The sequence below is a fragment of the Numenius arquata genome, chromosome 12 (genome assembly GCF_964106895.1).
Source record: "Numenius arquata chromosome 12, bNumArq3.hap1.1, whole genome shotgun sequence".
Lineage (NCBI taxonomy): Eukaryota > Metazoa > Chordata > Aves > Charadriiformes > Scolopacidae > Numenius > Numenius arquata.
The window spans coordinates 23,807,770-23,828,886 of NC_133587.1; the positions used below are offsets into that span (position 1 = coordinate 23,807,770).

A 21,117-nucleotide genomic window follows, 5' to 3' on the forward strand; every position below is an offset into this window, starting at 1 on the left:
GCTTGCTAGAAACTAGTAAATGAATATGTGTAAGGCACTGGAAAAAGTAATGTTTGAACTTTTTTAATACTGCTTTTCAGCAATATTTCCAGTTCTTGGAAACAGGGTCACTTTGGAGTGTAAGAAACAGCTTAATAGCTTATGCTATTGCTGGAATGCTAGAAAAGTCATTTTCAAGCTAAACACTTCGATAACTTTCTGCCAAATTCAAAGTAATTCAGTGAGTTCCCAGAACATCATAAGATTTTCTGGCCCGAATATTTTCTGTCAAGAAAATGTGATCGGCTTCTGTTGCTGTGCTTTCACATGGATCTCCCAGCTTCATTAGAATTTGTGTAGACTTAAACAAAGCAACTAGGATCATAATGGCAGAGGTCTTTCATTTCAGGAGAAGCTTAAGGTGTCTGAACTAAACTGTTTGAGACAGACATTTCCTTCTTAAATTTTAAAAGCAACTTTCTGCATTGATGCTGGTCTAGTGTAAATCCATTATTCCGTTCATGTCATGCACAGCACAATATATAATTAGGTTCGGTTTTATGAATTTAGGAAAGCAGAAATTATTGTATCTTGGAATTAAAAATACTGTCTTTTTATAAGTCACTACCATATTAAGATGAACAATTATGGGTTTGATCAGAATCCTTATACTGTTGACTTTTTTCATTGTAGTAAATCAATTGTCTAGTATTTTTATTTTGTAATTAGGAGGAGTTTCTCAGTGACTTCAGAAATCCTTGCCCAGCTCACCTTAGTATTGTGGATTTGAACCTGAAAAAGGTGTTGGGGGCTGACTGCTGAATCACACTAGCAGGTTCACCTTTAAAACTCTAACGGGAACATAGAAAACGCCGGAGTGCCTTTCTTGGAGTATCAGAGCCCTGCAGCCTCGGACAGAGAAGGCAAGCCTGAGACAGAAATGCAGTTTGAGGTACGCTCTTTGGTTTGATGCGTGAGCTTTCCATGTTGTCAGCACTGGGGAACCAGGCTGCTCAGAGCATTCTTTTTATGAACACTGATTGGGAATCGTAGCAAAAGGAAGGGGGAAAAAATGTATCAAACAGGAAAATGTAATGAAAAATCACCATTTTACACCAATCTAGGAAAATATAACTTGGAAAAAATATGTGTCATTTAAGTGTAGGAGAGGGAAGACCTTTCCACCCTGCCCTAAGTATTCACGTTTTTACTTTCTGCTAACAAGATTCTATTAATTTGAGTGGACAAGGAAGATCTAGTATCTTACCTTCATGCTGCATCTTGCCAGGGCAGTTCTGAAAATGTCCTTGTCACATGTTGCATTAGTTCTCTGTACATATTCCATCCATTACATTGCAGACTACTGACTCCGCTTAGCTAAAGTACTGGTTCTTCTGTGTTTTCCCCACAACACAGTGAGAGTCATTAGTCCGGGTTACACATCTGGCTCCCTGCTCATTAAACTGAAGTATGTTTCTGCAGTGCCAGGGTGACGCCCATCTCATACGTGAGAGAGGCCATTACAACAGCACATGTGCTGCCTAAATTGCACTTCATTCCTATTGTGAGCTCTGAAGTGGGTCGTAAGTGATACATAGTCCTTTCTGCAGAGACAAGTTTTCCAACTTTCACATTTCACTAGAACTCATTTCACTGGAGCTTTTGTTAAAGTGTACAAGCCAGTCCCCACCAAAAATTAAACATAATTAATAAAGCCTTTAGGATTGCCAAAAATGCGAACATCAGAAATATTAGAGGTTTCAAACACAGTAAAAATGAAAAATGGGAACTGAAATTTGAAGAAGTGATGAGGCCAAAGAAACCACAAAATTTGGTGAGAATATATAAATTAAATTGATGGAATTGTGGAATGATGGCTTGTGCCAAAATTCATAAACAAAGGCAAAGTGTGCCAAAATGCCTCCTGTGGCAAATCCTGAGAACAGGATCTGGATATATCAATAGCTCAAGTTGTACAAGCACCTTTATAAATTCAATTTTGAGATATGGTTGGACTTGGTACATGAATTATTACCTAATTTTAAAAACAAAAACAGTTTTAAAGGACCAAGGGCTCGAACCTCTCCTTTGTGAAGTATCAGTTGGTGAGTCAATGTCCCGAGGATGGGACTTGCACAGCAATAGTACCCAGAGGGCAACCTGTACCTCAAGCAGTTTTCAGGACATGGATGTAGCTAGAAGGGGTTAATATCCCTGGTAGCTCATGGTAGCTCCTGGGCGCAGCTACAACCCAAACTTACTCCTCAGTCACCAGCTCCAGGAGATCATCACCTGGCGATCATCGAGCTGATGGTGGCACTTGAAACATTTCCGTGCACCCAGGAGCGGACACGTGCTGAGTGTGAGGGTTAAAATCCTTTCACTGAAATTAAATCCCAGTGTTTATTTAATGTGGCATTCAGTGTAGCAACATGTAGTGATGATATTATCAAGTTAAATTAGTAATTTTTCAGTGGAAAGCTGTATTTTTTAAGGAACTGTAGCCATCACAGGCTGTTTTTCCAGGGTTGTGTAAGTTTTACATATTTTGCTTCAAGATCTTAGTGTTATCTGTGAAGATTGGTTCTCTTATTGAAGGCCTTGTGCTCAAAAGCGTATGCATTTCCCTTCTTGCAATTAAAATGTATAGCAAAACAAACATTATCTCTGTTTTAATCTTCAGGGTATTGTTTCTTTTAAACGTGGTTGTTGACAACCTTTTTTTTTCCAACCACTTCAAGCCCTGGCAGAGTTTACAGCTGTTTCAGAAGTGTTTGGCTGTGCACATTCGTTTGCGTGAGCGTCCTAGACCAGCAACGGCATGTTGAGCGCTTGACCCGTTCTTTCTGTCTGTATCCCCATTCTCTGTGCTTCAGTGCTGTAAGGCTACAAGAAGACAGTGTTCCCTGTGACTCTGCATTACGTTCTGTGGACAGAATTACATTTGGTGGCCAGCCGGCTGAACAGGAGCCAGCAGTGTGCCCAGGTGGCCAAGAAGGCCAACAGCATCCTGGCCTGTATCAGGAACAGCGTGGCCAGCAGGAGTAGGGCAGTGATGGTGCCTCTGTACTGGGCACTGGTGAGGCCTCACCTCGAGGGCTGTGTTCAGTTCTGGGCCCCTCACTACAGGAAGGACATTGAGCTGCTGGAGCGTGTCCAGAGGAGAGCCACCAAGCTGGTGAGGGATCTAGAGAACAAGTCATACGAGGAGAGGCTGAGGGAACTGGGCATGTTTAGTTTGGAGAAGAGGAGGCTGAGGGGAGACCTCATTGCCCTCTACAACTCCCTGAAAGGAGGGTGTAGAGAGGTGGGTGTTGGCCTCTTCTCCCAAGGGAATCATGACAGGACCAGAGGGAATGGTCTGCAGTTGTGGCAGGGGAGGATTAGATTAGGTATTAGGAAGAATTCCTTTACTGAGAGGGTGGTCAGGCACTGGAACAGCCTGCCCAGGGAGGTGGTGGAGTCGCCATCCCCTGGAGGTATTTAAGAAACGTGTAGATGTGGCACTTCAGGGCATGCTCTAGTGCCCGAGATTGTTGGGTTGTGTCTGTTTGTGGGTGGGTGTGGTGTGTGGTTGTGGGCGTTTGGTTTGTTTTGGTTTTGGTGTTTGGTGTTCTGGGATTTTTTTGTTTTTTTTTTTTTTGTTTTGGTGGGGTTTTTTTGTTTGTTTGTTTGTTGGTTTTTTTGTTGGTTGGACTCCATGATCTCAAAGGTCCCATCCAACCAAAAATATTCTGTGATTCTGTGATTTAAAAAATAAAAAAAATCTTGCCCCCGCATGGGAACAATCACTTGTAGGCAGATCTTCCAACTTTCCAGTATTTATAGCACCTGTCCAACATCCGAGTGATGCAGAGGATCCGTAATACAACAGGTATTTGAGCTATGGATACGTAATTCAAACGGTTTCAAACTTTTACTGTGTTTCTGACTCTCACTGTGAGTTGGGTTAAATGGTTTAACGTCTGACTGCAAGAAGAAGGGGAGCTTGTTATTTCTGTGACACTGTGAGAACGTACTCACGTTATCTTTCAGTGCAGGAGGAGATAGCATGTGCCCCTAACGTATGTGTGTTTGCAAGTTGAGAAGTTTAGTCTGCTGTTACTGTTATCACTGCTGTATCCTGAAATAGAAAACTGCAGGCAGATTGGATTGTGTTAGAGAACGGTAACCATAATAACCAATAACAATCTGCAAATGATAAGCAGCTTTAGTGTTTAAAAATAAAATTTAAATAGAATTCCAGTAGTTCCACGGGCATACTTTCAGATTTTATTTTATTATACATTCATTTTAAGCTTGTTTTTGAGATTTAAGATGTGACATTAATCTTAAGGAATTGTTTCATTAGTGCATCTTGAATTGGTTGACATTGGTTTATTATATACCTAAATGAAATCTCATAGAAAAAAATTCTATTCATCAACCCTCTTTCAGATGTACACCATGTGTAAAGGAGAATTACAAACATCCTACATAGTGCATGAATTTTCTGTAAGAAATTGGACTTTGATTTTATGCCTAGATGTAAAGCCAATACATTCAGAAAAGAAATACAAAGTCTGCTGGAGATGAACGCAGAGCATCTTGATGGTTCGGAATCTGCACCATGTCCTGGGATGCTGCCGAACACTTCTGCAGATACCAAAAGGAAACACAAACAAACAAACAAAACCCCTTTTAACTTGACCCAAGGGCTGTTTTTGGGGTGGGGGTGCTTTAAAAAAGAAAGGAAGGTGTCATTCAGAAGAAGAAGGATGAGGTCCAAATTGTGTCCTGGCCCCTCCATCCCCCTCTTTCCTGTCTCCCAACATAAAGATGGGGGTGTTTAGCAGGAGTCTGGGAAACTGAAACTGAATGAATGACTTGGAATGAAAGTATGGGAGCAGCGTGGTGCTGGGGTCAAGCTGCTCACTCTTCTGGGTTAATTTGTTTTCAGTCTCCCTTGCTGAGGCAGTCCTATCATTTTCATAAAACACTTGGATGTTTCTTAGAACACAGAGTCTTATTCCCCGGTTGTTCTTAACTGACGAAACTCTGCGCTTACCCCACCATACTGCACTCAGAGAGCAGCAATGGCAACGAGAAGAACTGGAAAAGGCCCATCCTTCAGAATGTCCTGATGTTCAAAGGAACAAGAAGGCCTGGGCTTCAGATCCTTCCTGTAGCTCTTTCAGGGCAATAACTCTCCTGGAGGTGTAAACAAGCCACAGTTTATGGTCCTGGCAGTGTGGTGCCCACAGTTATCCTGACCACCATGGGAGAAAATTAATGGGAGAGCTAAAATGCATAGAAAAAAAATATGAAAAATGACTTGCTAATCATAATTTTCCCATTTTAGTAACACTGTTAAGCAATTATTTAGTGCTGGTTTGGGATAGGATAGTTTCGGTGGTAGGTGATTAAAGTAAAATAGCTCTTGCTCTTTGGTCCCATATGTGAAAGGGGACAAGTTCTTCAGTGTTTTTTGCCACAGGTAAATGAAGAATGAAGATAGGAGTATTGCCGGAGCTCCCTTAAGACTGATAAGCCCCCGTTTACAAGAGGCAATCCTTGTTGCAAGTTATGCAAAAGTCATTTACAAGCTGTTGACATTCTTCCCTGTGATTTGAATTTGAATCTGAATTCGGTAAGAGAGAGTTGATTGCTTTGCATTTGAGTTCCTGAAGAAAAAATAGTTGTTACTGTTGGATGCAAGCTGAAAGATGCTTGTTTATCAAGGAAGGTCTGTTTAGTCTATTAACCTTGACAACCATGTCAGCAGTTTTTTCTGTTTGTTTTCCCAAAGGCACTAGGTTGAAGTAGTATGATATACAGTTATTTATAGTGTAGACAATTCATAGCTGTGCTTAAAAGATATGGGTCAGAGTTTAAATACCAGAGTCAAATGCCATCCTCCTAGACAATTTGAAAAGTTGTTATGCTTAGTCTTTGAAAATTAAAACAGAGAGATAGAATCACTAAAATATCAACATGAATCAGGTATTTTTTCAAATGAATTTGCTATGGTTTCACAGAGGCGTTGAGGTAGGAAGGCACCTCTAGAGGTCATATAGTCCAACCACCTGCTTGGAGTAGGTCTACCCAGACCCAGTTGCCCAGGACTGTGTTCAGGCAGCTTTTGAATATCTCAAAGGACAGACACTCCACAACTTCCCTGGGCAACCTGTGACAGTGCTCAGTCACCCTCACAGGAAAAAAAAAAAAAAACCAAACCAAAACATATGTAGTTCCTTATGTTTAAATGGAATTTTCTATATTTCAATCCGTGCTCATTGCTTCTTGCCCTTTCACTGGGAACCACTGAGAAGAGTCTGTCTCTGTCTTCTTCACTCCCTCCCATCAGGTATTACACCCATTTGTAGATTTTTATAAAAGGAACAAAATTTACAGAAACAATCAGAGCAAACAAAATCCACACGTATTGACAGACCTGCATTTGTACCTATTGCCTCTGTTAACAGATGCTTAATATTGCTATTGCTGCCCTGGATTCTACAGATGAGCAAGGGCTACTCTGAAAGTAGTTGTGTACAATAGAAAGCTAAAGAAATGATTTATTTTATTCTTGTGATTTATGCATCATTTCAGACTGTAGTCTTGACTCTCACAGTTGAGCCTCCAGGTACTTTGCTCTTCTTTAGTCTGAATGCTGGTTCTTAAGGCCCGGTGTTCATCCGGTTGGCTTTGTGTACCTGCGTAGGTCTCTGTCATACATCTTCAAGCCCACGTCCTGCTGGAAAGTACCAGTGGAGAAGAGGAGCAATTTCCCCCTTAGCTTTGTTTCCACCTTTTTTTATAGAGCCATTGCTGTGACTTTGACACCTTCTGCCTTTATCCCAGTTTCATTGCAGTCCTAAACTACATCTCTTGCTGAAGTCTCCACCCTGCAGGTTCTTCAGTAGCCCCTATTTGCTTAATCAGCTGGTTCTGCCCAGGCATCCCATCACAGCATCTCTGCTCCGCTTCACCATTCCCCTCCTAGCTTTAGGCTAGTCAGGTAACCAGTGGTCCCTGTGCAGGTCTTTTCAAATCCTATTGTGTTTGTCGCCTACTATGAATGTTTTTCTTGCCTACTCTTAATTTGTGTCTTCTCATCTGTTTATAGCATCTCCTCCCTGTAGGTCACATGGTTACACTGCTTCCTGCTGCCTTCTGCACTCTGGTTTCCTGCCCTTCCCCTTCCCACCACCTCTCCAGTCCCATCGCTGCCAAATTCTTTTTCCAACCTACTTCTCTCTCTCTCTCTCTCTCTCCCATTTCCATTCTGTGCTCTCTCTTCTATGCTCATTCGATCTATAAGATTCTCATCTGTGCTGCCTCGCTGCAAGGGTCAGCACCAGCAAAGCACTGTCCGCCCAGTGCTGGCCAGTCCCATGCCACGCTGAGCCACTGGGGGAAGGAAGCACAGAGGAGACCCACTGCTGTCACATAGCTGGCAGTGGAGCACAGGTCATCCAGAAGCGCTGTGCTAAGTTCAAACGCCCTCAAAGAGGTGGCATTTTTGCAGACTTTAACTCTTGAACCATAAAAACTGTATACTGCTTTGCTTTGTGGATCCCTGAGATGGGCTTGGGTACCTGTCATGATGTTTCAATTCAAGGGAGCAATGAGCAATTCAGCTTATTTACCATCCAAGCTGCCAGACTCTGGCGGCTTGTACTGTCTGTAGTGAGAATTACTTGTGACATGTAAGTCACTTACGGTGACAGTCTGAATAATGCCCTAAGTCTCTGTTGAGTGTATGTGAACTGCAATTCTCCCCGATTTCATATTCATGCCCAAACTACAGGAGCTGATGAAACTATTTTAAAAAAAAACAACCACCGTAATTTTTAATACATGGAAAGCAATGTGTTTTCCTTATTCTTGATGGTAAGAGAAGTTTTGACATTCCTGCTGATTTTTATTTTTTTTCCAAATTTAGCTGGGAGAGCCATATCTAAGAAGGGAGCAATCAAGTTACAGCACCCAAATTTTGGTTGCTTATAAGAGCTGTGTCAGACACGTGAAGTAATGGATGATGACACTGGCATTGCCTAGTATTCACAGGTTGGTTTCATGCTAAAAAAGCTGTGCAGTAATGCTTAGGCAATTACATTAGAACTAATAAGTGTATGTAACCACACTCGTTCACCATCAATAGTGGCAACCAACTTGGACAACTGATTATTACATTCCACTAGAAGCGTCTTATGTCTGTTATTTATGTCCATGCAGGAATGGTGCATGTTTTGTTTACTTTTCTGGGAACACAGTATTATGATACGAGTTGTTTGACGCCTAATTTGCAATTGATATAATGTGAAGTGACCAGTTTGGCTGACAGATTAAACTACTGCTCCTTTATAAACATATGGTTGGAAGTAAAATTAATGCCTTCTGATTTCTAATTTGCTCTTTCCAAGAGCATATAGCTTGGTTTTAACTCTGCTTGTGAGTGCATGGAGCTTAAGAAAATCCAGTCATGAGTCACATCACATACAGGCAACAGAGGACTAAAGGTCTGTTTTGACAGAGAAGGCAGACTGAGAGAAGAATATCCTACAAACTCCCTCAAAGAACCTGAGGTAGTCCAGTCAAGATCTATTTAAAATAAGCGGGGGGTGGGAGGGTTGGGGGAGGAAGGGCAAGGATGTTGGCAATGTGTTTGAACAGCTTCATTTGGTGCTTTTGTTAGGAAAGAGCTCTTGTTCTCTTCCCTGCGTAGAACAGAAGGGAGTAGCACAGACTGCTTTTCAATGCTATGTGTGTTCATGGGATCTTGTTGTGCTATGTTGTGTATGTTATATTAACGTGATTACAGGTAAAAATGGGCAAGCATACACCCACACATTTCCTCCTTTGGACATTACTTATTCCATAATTTTTACTAGATCTTATGTATAGTTCTGATTATGGGGTGTAGTGATATCAGCAATATGAACTATAAGGAATTTAGGGGGCTGAGCAGAGAGAGGATGGGTTTCCCAGTGCTGTTTTAAAGCTGTTTTGATCGGGGTTGTGTTACTGGGTGCCAGCTGGTGGCCTCTTCCCCAGTTGCAAAGGACAGCCTTTCCCAGAGGGCAATATTTCTGTATGTCTGGCTTACTTTATGCTGTATTCCTAAACCATCTTTAATGAAATTTATTTTTAAAGCCTCATTTTAATTTTAGATTGGGAATGCTGTTGGTGAATGAGTCTCCCAAGTCTACTACTCCTTAGGGTTTTATCCTGCTCTTATGGCTGTTTTTACCCTTTCTTGCCTGCCCTACCTGGACTGGAAGTTGGCCAGGAGTGAGGCAGGGCCTCAGGTCCTTCTGTCACGGTGTGGTATCATACGCTGGATCCGCTTCCCGTGGTGTGGAGGGAGCGGGTATAACTTTTCCCGTTACCTAAGTGCCATCATGTTATAGAGATAAAGTTGCACTGTGTTTCGCTAGTGGAGCGGTCTGGGATTAATCAGCAGAAGGAAGCGAGGAAGTAAGTAAGTGAAGCGTAGCAACTGAAGAGTATCCTGGACTGATATTTTGGTTTTTTGGGTTTGTGGTTTTTGGTTTTTTGTTTTGTGGTTTGTTTTTTTTTTTTTAATAGGGGTAGATAGTGAGATAACTCCATGCATTTCTGCAGAACTATCAAGAGGAGCGAGGGATAAGTTTAGATGAGCTCGGGTAATCCAAGTTGTGAACTGCCTCTTTCTGAGCTCCTCCAAGTTAGAATCATAGAATGCATAGAATGGTTAGAGTTGGAAGGGACCTTAAAGATCATCGAGTTCCAACGCCCCTGCCATGGGCAGGGACACCTCCCACTAGACCAGGTTGCTCAAAGCCCCATCCAGCCTGGCCTTGAACCCCTCCAGGGATGGGGCATCCACAACTTCCCTGGGCAACCTGTTCCAGTGCTTCACCACCCTCACAGGAAAGAATTTCCTCCTAATATCTAATCTAAATCTCCCCTCTTCCAATTTAAAACCATTACCCCTTGTCCTGTCACTACACTTCCTGACAAAGAGTCCCTCTCCGGCTCTCCTGTAGGCTCCCTTCAGATATTGGAAGGCTGCTATAAGGTCTCCCTGGAGTCTTCTCCAGGCTGAACAACCCCAGCTCTCTCAGCCTGTCTTCATAGGGGAGGTGCTCCAGCCCTCTGACCATCTTCGTGGCTCTCTGCTGGACTCGTTCCAACAGGTCCATGTCCTTCCCGTGCTGAGGACTCCAGAGCTGGACACGGTACTCCAGGTGGGGTTTCACGAGCGCAGAGTAGAGGGGTAGAATCACCTCCCTCGACCTGCTGGCCACGCTTCTTTTGATGCAGCCCAGGATGTGGTTGGCTTTCTGGGCTGCCAGTGCACATTGCCGGCTCATGTTGAGCTTCTCATCCACCAACACTCCCAAGTCCTTCTCCTCAGGGCGGCTCTCAGTCCGTTCTCCACCCAACCTGTATTTGTGCCTAGGATTGCCATGTCCCAGGTGCAGGACCCTGTATTTGGCTTGGTTGAACTTCATGAGGTTCACACGGGCTCACCTCTCAAGCCTGTCCAGGTCCCTCTGGATGGCATCCCTTCCCTCCGGCACGTCGACCGTGCCACCGAGCTTGGTGTCGTCGGCAAACTTGCTGAGGGTGCACTCTATCGCGCTGTCCCTGTCTCCGACAAAGCTGTTAATTAGCACTGGTATTATTAAGTGAACTCTTGTGCTCGCTCACACCGAGAGCTTCAGCCGGGGCCGCAGCGTTCTGCCCCCGCTGCCTCTCGGCGGTGAACGCTCCCTTCCCGAACCCTCCCATCCCAAAACCCACCGGTTCCTCGGGTTCCCAGGCGCTTTATTTTTTTCCCGACCCTGCTTTTCCTCCGCAGCCAATCGGGGCAGCGCCAGCAGCCCGTGACGAGGAGCCGGAGCCTGAATGAGCGCCCGGCCCCGCTGGGGGCTGACAGCCCGGCTCCCCCGCCGCCGCGCCCCGGCCGCCCGCCGCCTCCGCAGCGCTGCCGCCGCCGCTCCTCTCCGCCTGGGCAGGTTCCTCTGCCGCCCGGTTTGCCGGCCCCTTGGTTGTGTTTCCGTGCCTGAGCGCGGTACTTAAAGAGCAGTCCGGGCGTGGGAAAGGAGCCCGGGAGCGCGTCGCCGCTGCAGAGCCCGCCCGGCCGAACCACAGAAGTTGAAGATGTAGTTGAAGATCTTACCCTAGGCGTTTTGGGCGCTCTGGACGTCTAGTTGTCAGGCCCTGAAGGTGCAGCTATGTACCTTTTCGGCAGTGAGGATTACGAAGTGGTAAGATGTAAACTAAGGATTTTTTTTTTTTTAAATATTATTTACTTTTGATGTTTCCTCTCTCACTGAGCAGCTTTGAATTCCTGTCAGTGCTGTGCTTTCTGTAGTTGAACTTCAGCATTTGATAGCTTTTAAAAATACTGATTTTTTGGTCAGTATTTAAAAATACTGATTTGTATCAGTATGTTTATTTGATTGCTTTTAAAAAAATGGCTTTTTTCTGCAAGTTCTTCAAGTAGTGGGTTACTATTTGCTAGATAAAATTGAATTTGCTCTCCTTGTCATGTTTATTGCATTGTGGTGATACTGAAAATATTCACGTACTGATTATTTTTGTGTCCCATATTATTTATGTGTCCCTGCCCAGGGCAGGGGGGTTGGAACTCGATGATCTTTAAGGTCCCTTCCAACTCTAACCATTCTATGATTCTATGATTCTATTTTGAGGCAATTCAGACTTTGGATTATGCAAAACTGTGCTTCCAAATAATTTGGAATTTGTCTCATACTTTGTGATGTAGGTAGACTACAAGTAGTTTACAGAACTGCCCTTAATTGTGTGCTTGCTGAGAGGTTGCCAAACGATTTCTTTTGTAGGGTTCAAAACATGTCAGTGTAATGTAATGTAATGTCCATCAAAAGAGCTAGCTTAAAAAAAAACCCCAAACCCACCCACATTAAGATCTGACACCCTTTACTTCAGTATTTGTATAAAACAACATCTGAAATAAGTCCATGATGTAAGAGAAGACAAGAAGAAAACTACGAATAAGAGCGTGGCATTGGTAGCTGACATAAAAGTTTGCCATTTTGCAGCCCGAGGCTCGTGTGCTGCCTTGTAAGCAAAATGGATGAATTCTTCCACCCACACACCACTCCTGACCCAGTCAAGACCTGAGGACCTTTGAGCAAAAATAAAGAGACCCAAAAATTTTGATGAACTCTACTATAGGACATAAAAATAAAATTCACATGTTAAAAAGTGGCACATTCTTTACATATAACTGGCAACTGCAAATGTTTTGTTTTGATTATTGCTCTTTGAAGTACGAAAGCGCCTTTTATGGCAGTCTGGGTTCTACAACACATTTCAAGGAATTAATTTAGTTATTTTGGATTTTTTCCTCGTGGTGGTTTTTTTTTTTTTCTTTTTTTTTTTTTTTTAATTCCAACCAGCTATGTTTTTGAGATGCAGAAAACGTAGAAGAAGTCGTTGAGGAAAATGATTTAAACGCAGCTGTCTGCACATTGAACTCATTTGTGTGCGCCACTCGCACAAACTTTCACAAACCGAGCACGGCAACCGAGAAGAACTCAGTTTCTCCAAAGCAGCAAACAGCACGGCGTTACTCTGTTTATGCTGTGGATTGATTACTTGTAAAAATTGACAACTAAAAGAAAGTTTCCAACTTTAAAGCTTTTAATGGACTGATTTCTTTTCTTTTACTCCCTTACATCTTTGTACCTATTTGTAAAGGGTTGCAAATCTCTCATAATAGATTTTTGTCCCAGTCTCTACGCTCCATCGTACCCCGTGTAGTTACTTAGTGGTTTGTACAGCGAGTGAAGCTTTGGGTCTGAAATTTTAAAGTACCTTGAAAACAACCTAGATGACTGAAGAGTGGTGGTTAGGGTTCTGGACTCCAACATACTTCTCAAGCTCTTTTCCTGATGCTGTTTCAACTAAAAAGTATTGAAGTATTATATGTCATAGAAAATAGTTTAAGACACCTTTCCCAGGCAGGTGGGGCATCTCGTTCCAGTCCCTTTTCTACTGCACAGTTAAGCAAAGTAGCATCAATAGAAAAAGGTAAGAAGTCTATCATTAATTGTGTGGGTTGGGTTTTATTTAATTTTACTTTTTTTCTTTTTTTCGGTTTTTTTTTTTTTTTTTCTCTTTGATATCTCTAGACATCCCTGAAACTGAAGGGTAATGATCTGTTCAAACAAAATGTTTCATTGAGCCCAAAATGTCATTTGGGCTTTTTCTTCTTAATTTTTCTTTAAAGCAAGAGCCCAGGGGAAAATATGGATGCACTTTTTTTGGTATTATTTTGGCAGCCAGACTTACCAAGATGTTTGCTTTACTCAGTGATAAGTAAAATAGAATAGATGGCCTACATAAAGCTTGAAGAACAGTTTTATTGTTCAGTAAAAGCTAGAATCAATGTAAAAGTTCTGTTTGTACAGCTCTGTAGTCCATGAAGCCATATGCTCTGCACTGTGGAAAAGGCATTTGTTTTATCTTCCCACACAAACAATTACTTGTGAGTCACTGAAGGACAAAGTGAGTGAAAAGAGTGACAGTGAAGAATCTCAGGATTTAATTTTAAGTTCACTATTAATTTCAAACAATTTTAAATTAGTTTGGGGCATTCTAACTACACATATAAAATTAAGTTTTTATTTTAGAACGTTATTGAGGAAGATTATTGATAAAATGAAGCATCTCTTAGAGGAATTAAATAAAACCCTCTTTAGAAAGCCAACCCTTAAATAGAGTAATAGAGACATAGAACTTTCTGTGGTCATTGTGTGCATCTCATATGCACACATATACATCCACATGAGCACGCGCACACATTTGCAGAAATGTGAGCATCTGAAGTGATATTCTAAGACAGTTAAATTTAACAGTGATACTCCACAGGCTGCTACAACCAGCTTTTGCATGTGGGGTCCTCTTGTGATTCCTTTTTGTTCATGTGTATAAAAAAGCTTGGATTATTAGCTTACTCTCAGTGCATAATAAGTCCAGATACCTGACAGCACTGATAATAATTTTTTTATATCATCTCCCACAAAGCCTAGCTAAACAAAGATAATATTGCTCAGGATCAGTTATCAGAAGACCATGCTGGAGTCTCATGTATTTCATGACATTGTGGCAAATGCTATATTTTTGAAATCATTAGTAAAACCATGTAGTGTGGTCCTCCCCTGTTTGAATGAGATTTTGCATAAATAAAATATTGAGTGTCTTTGACATTGCATTTTAGCACTTTTGGCAGATGCTTATTAACCTCTTAAGAACTGGTGAAATAAACATATGGTATCTTTTGTGATCTTTTGATGCATTTTTTTTATGCCATATACATGGAAATGTAGAGGTTTTTGAGTACATGAAACAATTTTAATTTCATAAATACAGGAAACTATAAAACCTATAGGCCAAGCAATCTCATTTGTGGCTATAACGTGTTTGTGCAGGGATTTCCCTGTTTGTTTGCAAAATAAACCGCTGGTAACAAAACAGAACTGGTATCGTTCATCAAAAATGGAGCTCCTTTTCAGGGCTACCTGGTGAATGGTGCTCTGCTTCAACCTCCCAAAGCAAAAGCATCTAAATCTTACTCCCATCAGCCTTTTAAGTTGCTGCACAAGGGATGAGAGAAATCTAGGGTAGTGCTTTCATGTTTGGGAGGCTTGGCTGGCTCTCCTGGGCCCCGAGGCTACGCTTGGCCCAGCAGAACATTTCCCATAGCTGCAGAGCCTCTGCTCTTGCTCCCTCAGGTGGGCATCTCCAGCCATGTCCCACCACTGCCTTTCCAGGGGGCCCTGGGTGTAGGTGTGCAGGCCGGGGCTGACAGCACCAACCCATCTCTAATGGGGCGCAGGACACCTCGGCGTTTCATCTCTCCTCCCTCCCGGCAGTCTTTCAGCGGAGAAACTTTGGGCTCTGTGGAGGTAGGATGATCACACATTGTGATGTAAGTGTAGGTTTAATGAGGATTTCTTTTGACAACAACCTCATTGTTGGAAAGCTATTTTATAGCAGAGTAATTCAGAGGCAGGGAGGAGTTTTCTTGGTAATTGGTCATTTAAGGAAAAATCACTGAATTTTATTCTCTCTGTTGTATGCAACTTTCAAACTTTTGCAGTTAAGTAGTTGGGTTTAACTTTCTTAAGAAATTCAAAATTTGCCTCTTCTGCTCTTCATAGGTTTGTCTTTTTGAAAGTATCCCTTACAAAGAATGAAAAACCTCTTTGTAATTCCAGTGATTTTGTTGTGGTGTCTAGAGCAAACATTTTGATTGCCTTGGAAACCCAGCATTTGACACTTGTGTTCTCCAGGCAAAAGTTTTGAAGTTGTCTATTTAAATTAAATCTTCACTTCCTGGGAGTTTGCCCATGTCCTCTTGCAGGATGGAGCACTTCTTACGGAATATTAAGTACGATGTTGACAGATGCCAGTTACACTTAGGGCTCCTGCAGGGTAGCATTATCTTCTAAAAAGCATGAAAATCTGTCTGCTAAATTTCTGAAGGAGTGGAAGATCTTGAAGCAGCCAAATGACATTCAGGTTTGAGAAGGATTACTGTTTGAGTGCTATTCATGACTCAGTCAGACCCTGATTCCGTTTGCTGCAGGCGTACCGCTGATAGGGCTAATCCCGCTGTGAGAAGGGAAAACCCCACCTATTTTAGAAACATGCTGTTGAAATCCTAGAAATCGGTGGGGAGAGCACATTGGTGTGTCTTCAGTGTTTATTCTGAGTCATCGCTACTAACCTTATTTCATAAATGGAGCAAAGGGAGAAAAGATGATAAGGGTGTTTCTTAAGGTTGGAGAAATGTGCGTGTAACTGTTTAGCAACAGTATGTTTTATCATACTGTGGATTAACACAGGAACGTGCCTAAAAATCATAATATCAGGATTGCTTCGTTGGGAACCTACTCACTTGAATTGCAAGTTTTTGCTTGCAAACGGAGTTCTGCAAATTCCCTGTGGCAGAACACTAAAATTTGAACACCGAGATTTTGGAATGACTTTTACTTATTCACCTTAGTTCCACCTAAGGCAGCAACATCTAATGCCGTGTTCAGATGAGTAAGTTGTGTGGCACAGGTGAGTGTAACTTGAAGTACAGACTTGAAAGGTAGGAAAATTAAATTGAGCCTCTGAGCTTTTCTTCAGAGTCAGGAGTCCATCCTTGGACAAATCACTTGACATTTTGAGTCTTTGCCTTTAAATTTTAGGTGATACTTGGTTCTCTTTTGGTAACGAAAAAGGTTTATCTTTTTTAAGCTGATAAAGTGCTTTAAAAATACCTGCTTTGCACATAAGAAATGCTAGTGCTTGATTAATTTTCAACTGCAAATGTACACGTGTACGAGGAATGGAGTTATTCATGCCTAAAACAGGGTGTTTAGTGAGAAGAGCTCTATCTGATAGACAAATGTGGGTTTGTGAAACAGTCACCCTTGGCAAGCCTTTGCCCATGGACTCTCTGCAGCAGCCAAAGTGTAGAAGCAATACAGTTTTTCTTTCCTAAATTGGAAAAATTAGGGTCATGCTGTATGGCATCATTCCCCATGACTAGCTCAGAGACCTCTCAGCTGTGTTTTAAGCATTGCATATGGATTTTGGGATTCCCCCAAGGGAAGGCTGGGAGAGCAGAACAGCTCCTGAAGGAGTTTCAGTTTAGGATGGGGAAACAGTAGAGAGGAGAACCTTAATAAATCCATTCAGAGTGAGGTTTTGGTCATTTCTGTGTTACTCCCAAGACACCCAGTGTGCTTTCCAGTTAGTGGTTTTCACAATAGGTAGTCACTGCACTTTTTTCCCAGAGTAAAACAGGTGTTTACTCTAACCTCCTGCAGGGTATGCAGGGTAGATTCCTTAATAATGATATTACTGTGTGACCTTCATATAGCTTTCTTTTCCTTGTCTCCTTTCTTTAATTTGAATTTCACCGACAGCGTATGGAGCCTTTTTGATTATTGACAGTATACTGAAGGGACTTATACTATGTCTGGCCTTCCCCTACCTCTGTTCCCACAATTCAACACAAAAACAGGCAAGAAAAAGGTGGGGAGCTCTGTGGAGGCCATAGGTGGAGACATTGAGCTGTAAGTCCTGTTACATATGTGAGTCGTATCAGCTGTAGATCAGCTGTCCCTCATCTAGAGTGCAACATACCTATTTTATAACGTAGTGTCCTGGGGTATGTAAAGCTCATGGACATTAAAGACAGTGTTTACCCCTCAGGAATTAACTTTCTGAAATAGGTTTTTCTGACAGCAAATATGAGGCAAAGCAACAACTACAGATAACCTGGATCCTTTCACACTGGTTTAGTGTGGAGTGGTGTCTGAAGGAAATGGAGGAAGGGAATGAGCATACCTCTTGCCATGGAATCACAGAATCTTCGTGGTTGGAAGGGACCTTTGAGATCGTCGAGTCCAACCATACACACACACAAAAAAAAAAACCAAAACCCCAAAAAAACCCAACCCACAAAAAAACCCCACACACCACACCCAACCCAACAATCTCGGGCACTAGAGCATGCCCTGAAGTGCCACATCTACACGTTTCTTAAATACCTCCAGGGATGGCGACTCCACCACCTCCCTGGGCAGGCTGTTCCAGTGCCTGACCACCCTCTCAGTAAAGGAATTCTTCCTCATATCTAACCTAAACCTCCCCTGCCGCAACTGCAGACCATTCCCTCTGGTCCTGTCATGATTCCCTTGGGAGAAGAGGCCAACACCCACCTCTCTAGACCCTCCTTTCAGGGAGTTGTAGAGGGCAGTGAGGTCTCCCCTCAGCCTCCTCTTCTCCAAACTAAACATACCCAGTTCCCTCAGCCTCTCCTCCTATGACTTGTTCTCCAGACCCCTCACCAGCTTGGTGGCTCTCCTCTGGACACGCTCCAGCAGCTCAATGTCCTTCCTATAGTGAGGGGCCCAGAACTGAACACAGCCCTCGAGGTGAGGCCTCACCAGTGCCCAGTACGGAGGCACCATCACTGCCCTACTCCTGCTGGCCACGCTGTTCCTGATACAGGCCAGGATGCCGTTGGTCTTCTTGGCCACCTGGGCACACTGCTGGCCCATGTTCAGCCGGCTGTCCACCAACACTCCCAGGTCCTTTTCTGCTGGGCAGCTTCCCAGCCACTCTGCCCCAAGCCTGTGTAGCGTCGCACACAGGAAGCGGCTCACAGTGAAGCATACCATGTTTGAGAAGCAGGTTTGTACCCGAGGCACGCTTGGGAGGGAGCCCTGTGAAGGGAGCAAAGGTGAGATGGTTTCAAGCATTTAGAAACCAACAACACTGACCAACTCCAGGTGGTGAAAAGGTAAGGGAGGAGTTTACTTTTGTTTACAGAGTAGAGGGGAAGAGATGTCGAGTGTGGAAGTTGGCCTGGGTTGGCAGGACCAGTGCAGTTTACCTCACAAATGTGAAGACAAAATGACGAAACCAAAGTATTTAAAAACAGCATTTTGGTGTTTGGTGTGGGTGAGCAGCCTCATGAACGCTTAACACAGAATCATAGAACGGTTGAGGTTGGAAGGCACCTCTGGAGGTCATCTGGTCCAACCCTCTGCTCAGGCAGGTCCACGTAGAGCCAGTTGCCCAGGACTGCGTCCGGGCAGGTTTTGAGTATCTCCAAGGATATAAACTCCACTGCCTCCTTGGGCAACCTGTGTCAGTGCTTGGCCACCCTCAAAGTGAAAAAGCATTTCCTGATGTTCAGAGGGAACCTCCTGTGTTTCAGTTGGTGCCCATTGCCTCTGGTCCTGTCACTGGGCATCACTGAGAAGAGCCTGTCTCAGTGCAGCCTGTCTCTGTCCTCTTTGCAGGTGTTCATATAGGTTAATAAGATCTTCCCTGAGCCTTCTCTTCTCCAGGCTGAACAGTTCCATCTTTCTCAGCCTTCCCTCATACATGAGCTGCTCCAGTCCCTTCATCATCTTTGTGGCCTTTCATTGGACTCTCTCCAGTATGTCCATGTCTCTCTCTTACTGAGGAGCCTGGAACTGGACACACTACTGCAGGTGTGGCTTCACCGGTGCTGTGTGTTTTGTTTGTGTGTTTTTGTTGTAGCTCTCTCCTTTGCTTCTCACCTTCATCTTGCACTCATAGTAAGTGCTGGTGGCAAAAAACCCAAAGAGTGGAGGTGAGCGGAGAGACTTGTCTCTGCGTGCCTTCCACCGAACTGCTCGAGGTAGCTCTGTGTCTCCTGGCTCCTTTTCCATTTGTAAAACAGCAGCAGGAAGGAGGGAAGGAAGTCTCACTCAGGTCTGGGGACAGTTGGCTTCTAATTGTGTTGGTAGCACCAAGTCTTGATGAAATCTTTAAACTGCTTGGTCTTGGTTTCAGTTTTTTCCAACTGAAGGAAAAAAAATTTGATAATACTGCCTGTTTCCTGGTAAAGCAGTGATCAGCCTCTCTTGCTGGACAGTTTGCCTCACTGAAGTGAACCAGCATGAACTTTTAAAAAAATAACTTCACCATCAGGAATACTTGAGGTTTTTCTTTCCTGTATTGTCACCTGCTCTACACGCCTTGATATAAAAAATATGGCTGTTTTTCAGTGAGGAACTTGCATGGAGCCATAACACGTGTTACCAGAAGGGGCGTAGTCTAACTCTGGAGCTAACAACCACCAAATTCATTGTGCTTCTCTGATTTGCATAGCTGCAACATGCTTAATTAGCTTAGATTCCTCTGCACACACGTGTGTGTATGTTTCCAGGCTTCTGGGAATTATTTACAACTTGCTCCCTGTTATGCCACATATATTTCACTGAATTTCACTGAATTTTTAGAGCTGGAAGGGACCATAAAGATCATCTAGTCCAACTCCCCTGCTGAAGCAGGATTGCCCAGAGCATGTCAGAGCATGTTACTCAGAACTGCATCCAGGCGGGTCTTGAAAATCTCCAGAGACGGGGACTCCACAACTTCCCTGGGCAGCCTATTCCAGTGCTCTGTCACCCTCACCGTAAAGAAGTTTCTTCTCATATTTGAGTGGAACCTCCTATGTTCCAGCTTGTCCTCGTTGCCCCTCGTCCTCTCACTGGCAACCACTGAAAAGAGTCTGGCTCCCTCCTCCTTCAACCCAGCCTTCAGATACTTATAAGCATTGATAAGGTCTCCCCTCAGCCTTCTCTTCTCCAGGCTAAAGAGTCCCAGCTCTCTCAGCCTTTCTTCATAAGGGAGATGCTCCAATCCTTGAATCATCCTCATTGCCCTTCGCTGGACTCTTTCCAGTAGTTCCCTAATTTCATACTTCTTTTTTAATTAGATGTTGGGAGACTTGTGTAGCTAGAGGAGTCTTTTAGGTAAAAGATACTAATGACATGCCTGTTTTAAGTCATGAATTTATAACTCTTGAGGTGGAGCCCTGCGCAGAAAAGAAAGTAGGTACTTAGAATAAGGTAGCTTGAATCTCTCATTAAAGAAATGGGACTTGTATATGCTGTGCATGAATACGGTACAAGAACATTCCAGATCTGGCAGGGGCCTCAATGTAGCGTCTCTAACAATAGAGTTATTTTAAAGTCTGTTTTATGGTTAAGTATTTGTGACATGCATTTTGATGTCTACGTTGTTTAGTCTGTGGATGGATGTAAATTAGCAGAAGGGGTACGCATGCAAGATGCTTGATGTGAAAAATGGAAATCCTGCCTCCCCTGCAGCACATACGGAAAGCTGAAGTCAGAAAGGCATGTTCGCGCTGTCTGCTGTACGTGCCTGCCCGCCTGGTGTGGCAGACTGCCCGGTTTAGGTGCTCCATCCTGGGTAACTCAGCTACTTTTCTCCCATCAAGGGTATAGGAGGTGGTGTCTGACAGCCTAGATAGCTCCTTGCTCTCTTGACCTTTCAACACTATAGTAGTTCCGACAGCTCAGTTAAGTGCTCCTAGCATGCAGGCTGGCTACAGTCCAATGTCAGTTTGATAGGAACCTTCCACACAGGGTAACCAAGGGCCAAAAACCCTGTTTCGCATTATCTGATCTGAAACTTATTTGGTAATCTTTTCCAGGCACAGCTCCTTTTTTTTTTCTTTTTTCCCCTCCTCCCTTGTTCTTTTACAGTTGAGATTGTGTGTTTATGTCTGTGTTGGAAGACATTTTTGTTTTCTAGGGGACACCTTATCTATGT

At 43.3% G+C, this 21,117-nt stretch overlaps 1 protein-coding gene and 1 long non-coding RNA gene across 4 annotated transcripts in view; one reads left to right on the forward strand and one right to left on the reverse strand.

Moving 5' to 3' along the window:
- LOC141470825 (uncharacterized) overlaps nt 1-1,445 on the reverse strand; it is a 51,937-nt gene extending 50,492 nt beyond the window's left edge. The window contains exon 1 of the long non-coding RNA XR_012463505.1: nt 1,247-1,445. This is a non-coding gene — a long non-coding RNA (uncharacterized lncRNA). The remainder of the gene's footprint in view (nt 1-1,246) is intronic.
- The window catches only part of CACNB2 (calcium voltage-gated channel auxiliary subunit beta 2), a 268,026-nt gene that overhangs the window by 135,808 nt on the left and 111,101 nt on the right, over nt 1-21,117 (forward strand). Inside the window, exon 1 of one of the 3 annotated variants that reach the window (XM_074157223.1) lies at nt 10,846-11,219. The exons of the other annotated variants lie outside the window; for them this stretch is intronic. Coding sequence (XP_074013324.1) covers nt 11,187-11,219 — 33 coding nt within the window. The 5' untranslated portion in view covers nt 10,846-11,186. Of the gene's footprint in view, nt 1-10,845; nt 11,220-21,117 lie in introns of those variants that run through there. 3 annotated transcript variants of the gene reach the window in all.